This window comes from Acomys minous (genome assembly GCF_964271855.1).
Source record: "Acomys minous genome assembly, chromosome: 16".
NCBI lineage: Eukaryota > Metazoa > Chordata > Mammalia > Rodentia > Muridae > Acomys > Acomys minous.
This window is the reverse complement of record NC_140498.1, coordinates 83,622,074-83,629,213: the sequence shown is the minus strand read 5'-3', so window position 1 is coordinate 83,629,213 and position 7,140 is coordinate 83,622,074. Positions and strand designations below refer to the sequence as shown.

At 53.2% G+C, this 7,140-nt stretch overlaps 1 protein-coding gene across 2 annotated transcripts; it reads right to left on the bottom strand.

Moving 5' to 3' along the window:
* Positions 1-741: 741 nt before the first annotated feature.
* UBC (ubiquitin C) lies at positions 742-6,237 on the bottom strand. 2 transcript variants are annotated; one of them, XM_084764077.1, is made up of 2 exons: positions 6,082-6,237; positions 742-3,944 (listed from the first exon to the last, which is right to left on the bottom strand). In XM_084764077.1, exon 2 carries the CDS (start codon positions 3,939-3,941, stop codon positions 825-827), a length of 3,117 nt encoding a protein of 1,038 aa, XP_084620203.1. In that variant the 5' UTR covers positions 3,942-3,944; positions 6,082-6,237; the 3' UTR covers positions 742-824. The 2 variants fall into 2 exon arrangements, with proteins under 2 accessions (XP_084620203.1, XP_084620204.1); XM_084764078.1 differs by lacking the exon at positions 6,082-6,237 and adding an exon at positions 5,491-5,508.
* Positions 6,238-7,140: the final 903 nt, after the last annotated feature.

Sequence of the window (7,140 nt, the reverse complement as noted above, 5' to 3'; positions counted from 1 at the left end):
TTCTGAACATGCAGATCAGGTTGACTGCCAATGAAGCATCTGATACTACAGCCTTGAGCTTAAGCACCCACACATATGCAAACAAATACTTTGCACAATTAAACTTAAACCTTTAAAAAATTCTAGTTGTGGGGGTGGAGTGGGGTGGGGCTGGAGAGATAGCTCAGCAGTTAAAAGAGCACTGGCTGTTTTTCCAAAGGTCCTGAGTTCAATTCCCAACAACCACACAGTGGCTCACAACCATCTATAGTGAGATCTCCTGCCCTGTTCTGACAAGCAAACATTCAGGCATTATACTGCATAAATAATAAATCTTAGAAAGTTGTATTTGGTTTCTTTTAGACACATCTTTTTAGAAATATATTCTAGGGTTAGAAAGATGGATCAGAACTTGTTCTTCCTGCACTCATGTTGGTTCACCAACATCTAAATCCTAGAGGACTGAACATCTTCTGACTTCTACCACTTAGCCCCTATTTCAACATTTTATTACATATACAGCGTTTGGCCTGCATGCCCCAAGAGGGAACCAGATCACATTATAGATGGTTGTGAGTCATCATGTGCTTGCTGGGTGAGAATTGAACTCAGAACTTTTGGAAGAGCAGACAGTACTCTCTTAGCCTCACAGCCATCTCTCCAGCCAACATTTTCTGACAGAAACATGAACTGATAACACAAAATTGAAAGCCTCCACAACCCAAAAGGAACTAATGAAGCAAAGCCAAACAAGACCAGACCTTTGGGAATGCAATACTTTATTCAAAGTGCAAGGAAACTGGTTAACAGTTTAAAAGATATGGGGAAGCTAAGACAATTCCCCATCAAGCCCAAGAACAACCACAAGAAGGGCTCTTTCTAGACACTGTGTTGAGAAAGGTGCGTCCATCTTCCAGTTTGACCTTCTGGGTGGTATCACTGGGCTCCACCTCCAGGGTGATGGTCTTGCCTGTCAGGGTCTTCACGAAGATCTTCATTCCACCTCTGAGGCGGAGGACCAGGTGCAGGGTGGACTCTTTCTGGATGTTGTAGTCGGACAGGGTGCGGCCATCTTCCAGCTGCTTGCCTGCAAAGATCAGCCTCTGCTGGTCAGGGGGGATGCCTTCCTTGTCCTGGATCTTTGCCTTGACATTCTCGATGGTGTCACTGGGCTCGACCTCCAGGGTGATGGTCTTGCCTGTCAGGGTCTTCACGAAGATCTGCATCCCTCCTCTGAGGCGGAGGACCAGGTGCAGGGTGGACTCTTTCTGGATGTTGTAGTCAGACAGGGTGCGGCCATCTTCCAGCTGCTTGCCTGCAAAGATCAGCCTCTGCTGGTCAGGGGGGATGCCCTCCTTGTCCTGGATCTTTGCCTTGACATTCTCGATGGTGTCACTGGGCTCGACCTCCAGGGTGATGGTCTTGCCTGTCAGGGTCTTCACGAAGATCTGCATCCCTCCTCTGAGGCGGAGGACCAGGTGCAGGGTAGACTCTTTCTGGATGTTGTAGTCGGACAGGGTGCGGCCATCTTCCAGCTGCTTGCCTGCAAAGATCAGCCTCTGCTGGTCAGGGGGGATGCCCTCCTTGTCCTGGATCTTTGCCTTGACATTCTCGATGGTGTCACTGGGCTCGACCTCCAGGGTGATGGTCTTGCCTGTCAGGGTCTTCACGAAGATCTGCATCCCTCCTCTGAGGCGGAGGACCAGGTGCAGGGTAGACTCTTTCTGGATGTTGTAGTCGGACAGGGTGCGGCCATCTTCCAGCTGCTTGCCTGCAAAGATCAGCCTCTGCTGGTCAGGGGGGATGCCCTCCTTGTCCTGGATCTTTGCCTTGACATTCTCGATGGTGTCACTGGGCTCGACCTCCAGGGTGATGGTCTTGCCTGTCAGGGTCTTCACGAAGATCTGCATCCCTCCTCTGAGGCGGAGGACCAGGTGCAGGGTAGACTCTTTCTGGATGTTGTAGTCGGACAGGGTGCGGCCATCTTCCAGCTGCTTGCCTGCAAAGATCAGCCTCTGCTGGTCAGGGGGGATGCCCTCCTTGTCCTGGATCTTTGCCTTGACATTCTCGATGGTGTCACTGGGCTCGACCTCCAGGGTGATGGTCTTGCCTGTCAGGGTCTTCACGAAGATCTGCATCCCTCCTCTGAGGCGGAGGACCAGGTGCAGGGTGGACTCTTTCTGGATGTTGTAGTCGGACAGGGTGCGGCCATCTTCCAGCTGCTTGCCTGCAAAGATCAGCCTCTGCTGGTCAGGGGGGATGCCCTCCTTGTCCTGGATCTTTGCCTTGACATTCTCGATGGTGTCACTGGGCTCGACCTCCAGGGTGATGGTCTTGCCTGTCAGGGTCTTCACGAAGATCTGCATCCCTCCTCTGAGGCGGAGGACCAGGTGCAGGGTGGACTCTTTCTGGATGTTGTAGTCGGACAGGGTGCGGCCATCTTCCAGCTGCTTGCCTGCAAAGATCAGCCTCTGCTGGTCAGGGGGGATGCCCTCCTTGTCCTGGATCTTTGCCTTGACATTCTCGATGGTGTCACTGGGCTCGACCTCCAGGGTGATGGTCTTGCCTGTCAGGGTCTTCACGAAGATCTGCATCCCTCCTCTGAGGCGGAGGACCAGGTGCAGGGTGGACTCTTTCTGGATGTTGTAGTCGGACAGGGTGCGGCCATCTTCCAGCTGCTTGCCTGCAAAGATCAGCCTCTGCTGGTCAGGGGGGATGCCCTCCTTGTCCTGGATCTTTGCCTTGACATTCTCGATGGTGTCACTGGGCTCGACCTCCAGGGTGATGGTCTTGCCTGTCAGGGTCTTCACGAAGATCTGCATCCCTCCTCTGAGGCGGAGGACCAGGTGCAGGGTGGACTCTTTCTGGATGTTGTAGTCAGACAGGGTGCGGCCATCTTCCAGCTGCTTGCCTGCAAAGATCAGCCTCTGCTGGTCAGGGGGGATGCCCTCCTTGTCCTGGATCTTTGCCTTGACATTCTCGATGGTGTCACTGGGCTCGACCTCCAGGGTGATGGTCTTGCCTGTCAGGGTCTTCACGAAGATCTGCATCCCTCCTCTGAGGCGGAGGACCAGGTGCAGGGTGGACTCTTTCTGGATGTTGTAGTCGGACAGGGTGCGGCCATCTTCCAGCTGCTTGCCTGCAAAGATCAGCCTCTGCTGGTCAGGGGGGATGCCCTCCTTGTCCTGGATCTTTGCCTTGACATTCTCGATGGTGTCACTGGGCTCGACCTCCAGGGTGATGGTCTTGCCTGTCAGGGTCTTCACGAAGATCTGCATCCCTCCTCTGAGGCGGAGGACCAGGTGCAGGGTGGACTCTTTCTGGATGTTGTAGTCGGACAGGGTGCGGCCATCTTCCAGCTGCTTGCCTGCAAAGATCAGCCTCTGCTGGTCAGGGGGGATGCCCTCCTTGTCCTGGATCTTTGCCTTGACATTCTCGATGGTGTCACTGGGCTCGACCTCCAGGGTGATGGTCTTGCCTGTCAGGGTCTTCACGAAGATCTGCATCCCTCCTCTGAGGCGGAGGACCAGGTGCAGGGTAGACTCTTTCTGGATGTTGTAGTCGGACAGGGTGCGGCCATCTTCCAGCTGCTTGCCTGCAAAGATCAGCCTCTGCTGGTCAGGGGGGATGCCCTCCTTGTCCTGGATCTTTGCCTTGACATTCTCGATGGTGTCACTGGGCTCGACCTCCAGGGTGATGGTCTTGCCTGTCAGGGTCTTCACGAAGATCTGCATCCCTCCTCTGAGGCGGAGGACCAGGTGCAGGGTGGACTCTTTCTGGATGTTGTAGTCAGACAGGGTGCGGCCATCTTCCAGCTGTTTGCCTGCAAAGATCAGCCTCTGCTGGTCAGGGGGGATGCCCTCCTTGTCCTGGATCTTTGCCTTGACATTCTCGATGGTGTCACTGGGCTCGACCTCCAGGGTGATGGTTTTGCCTGTCAGGGTCTTCACAAAGATCTGCATTGTCTATTACAAACAAAATAAACAGGTCAGGAACGATGTGTTTGTGGGGTGGTACCAACTGTTAGATCTCTTAATTGGGTACCAGTCTACATAAGTTCTAGCTGCACAGACCCCATTCTGTCCCGGAACTCAGCCACTGATTCCCCCGGAATACTTTAAAATCCAACAAGAAATAAACTTCATTGGGGGCATAGTGGCATATGCCTATAATCCCAACACTCGGAGGCAGAGCTCTGATTTTGAGGCTAACAGAAGTCTACCAAAGTAAGTCCAGTAAAGCCAGGTCTACACAGAAAAAAATGTCTTGACAAACCAAAAGTAAAATAAAGTGCATGTCTCAATAAAGAAACCTTAAAGAAAGAAAGAAAGAAACCTAGGCAAGCCTGGCATGTAATCCCAACTCTTGGAAGAGGTGGAAGGATCACTTTGAGTTCGAGGATAGTGTGGTCTACAAAGCAGGTCAGGTCAGTGTTACACAGAGAAACCCTGTCTCGAAAACCCAAAAGAAAAAAAAAAAGATAGGGACTTAGGCATGGTGACCTTTGCCTATATTTACCAATTTAGTAAGTGGAGACTGCAGTACACATAGCTGGAAGTCAGTTCCTGTCTATGTGTATAGTTTGGAATAAAGCCTGATTGACATGACACCTCTGGGGGATTGGGAAAACCCACTCCAAATAGGCAGTAAATCACAGAACTTAGGAGGCAAAATTGGGAGACTCCCAAACAGTCTGGTCAATATAGCCAGCTACTACTACAGACGACCTAAAAAACAGGTCCGGTGCTGGGTGTGGTGGCCCACTTGGGAGGCAGTGGCAGGCAGATCAATGAGTTCCAGGCCAGCCTGGTCTATAAAGTGAGTCCAGACCAGCCAAGGAGAAACAGAAAAACCCAGTCTCCCGGGTTAAAAATTGAGCCAGTGCACAAGTTTATTCCAAGCCCCAGGAACAAAAGACTGAGACAGATCTCTGGATTTGTTAAGTCAACCGGGAACGGTCCTGTGTCTACGCAGAACACCAAACTTCGCATATCTGTAATCCCAGCATCACAACACTCATGGAGACAGAGGCAGGCTGATTGAGTTTGGGGCCAGCCTGATCTACAAAGCAAGTTCATGATAGTCAGGGTACACAGAGAACCCGTCTCAAAAAACCAAAACGAAAACAGAAAAACTCACTCAGGGGCAAGGCCTGATGGTGCACGCCTTTAATCCCAGCACTAGGGTGGCACAGGCAGGAGGAACGCTGCCGGGTTCCAGGCCAGCCTGGTCTACAAAGTTGAGTCTAGGACAGCCAAGGCTACACAGAGAAACCAAGTCTAAAAATAAAAAAAAAAAAAAACCCAAACAACCCGCCCCCCCCCCACACCAAAGGAACATCGAACTTAATAGTTGGGGCGGTGGCACTGGCTTTGAATCCCCATCACATAGGTGGTAGAGTCAGAGGGTCTCAACGTCTAAAAACATCCTGGTCTAAACAGGCGGCCATGGCAGCGACCTTCTCTCAAAACCAAGCAGGGCAAGAAATAACACCCATAACGTAGGGCTCACTTTTCCCCTCTGGATTTCCGGCTCCTGTCCACTCTGCAGAGGGCACCCGAGGCCGAGGCCCAAACCCTGCCCTCCATCTGAGTAAAACCTGGTCAGGGAAAATGGCGTCACTATGCATTATGAGCTCACCGAACCTGCGACGTCACAGGGGCAGCAGGCCGGGCGGAACCTACGCCACCTACCGCCGCCCTCCCCTCTACGTCTCCACCTCACTTCCGTATTTGCCAACGGAAGGAAAACCGACCTCTCCCGCCGGTCAAGCCCCCACAGCTTTCACGCCAGAGGCTCCTCCCTAGCGCGCGCGACCCGCCTTCATTTCCCACCCCACGGCCTCCTGAGTTCCCGGTTTAACCGACGGCAGAGGCCTCGCGACCCTGCTCCACCACCCCGACCTCGCCCAGCGCGTCAGGGCCGCGCGTCTTCCTCCTCCTCCGACTTCCACTAGGCCGCCATCTTGTCGCCGGGGTCCTCCGCCCCACGACAGCCGCCCTCCTCGCGGGCCACGGAAACCGAACGCCGGAGCCGCGGGGCTACCCGTCCCCTCCTCCTCCCGCCCCTCGGCCCCGCGGGGTACGACGGCCGTGTCCTCACCTACGACGGTGGCAGCAGCAGTCCTCACAGAAGAGAAGGGACGGAACGCCAGGTCTCGACGAAACTAGCGGAGGCGAGCCCGGCGTCTGCTTTATATAGTCTTAGGAAGCCCCGCCCCCTTACCCGCGATTCCTCCGCGGAAAGGCGGTTAGGGACTATTTTTTTAAAGGCCGTTCCCGTCGTTGCAGCGGAAACGACTGGCTGTAACCGTCGGGGTCCTCTGGTGGAGTGTTCGCATGTGAAGCTCAGAGTGTGCGGGGCTTTTTTGGGGGGGGGGGAGGGAAGGGCTGCGACCCTAGGCGGCCCCGCGGAGGAATCAGCGCGTGTGTTGTGTCAGACGCTGACGTGATCGGCGTGAAAACCCGGCTCGGATCACCGCGGCCGAAGCGGACCTCGGCGCAGGCGCACCACGGCTTCGCGCCCAGTAGCCCCACCCACCCACCCATACACACACCAGCTAACTGTATCTGGGGGGTCCTGGTCCCCTTTGCACGTCCTGGGGGACAAAGGGCTTAGGTTGCTTTGACGACCCTGCCTCCTCATTCTCCTCAGCCACGGAGGGTTCCCTTGGGCCCAGCCCTCACCTCTCTGGCACGGTGACAGGGTGGATGACTATGCAAATTTCAAAACAAGGGAAATTACAAAGATTTTTTAAATGAATTTTTAAAAAAATTATAAAGGAAGAAACCGCTCCTCCCCATTTGGGGAAAACAAATCTTAATTCTTTAAGGAAAGCAGACAGTCCACACAGTTCATGAAAACTGTTGGCATTAGACCTGAAGCGAGGCAGAACTAGATCTTTTCCAGGCTGTTCTTGAGCCTGCTTATGCTTGGTGTCCTTGGTAGAAACTTCGAGAAGGTTCTATGCGATCGTCACTAAGGAAACACGAAAATTTCAAATGTTTATTCATATTTAGCCTACCTCATAGATTGAACCCATTGAAGCCCTTAATTTTTTTATTTCCTTTTTTATTTTTTAATTTTTGTTGTTTAGTTTTTCGAGACAGGGTTTCTCCGTGTGTAGCCCTGGCTGTCCTGGAACTCTCCCTCTCTGTAGAC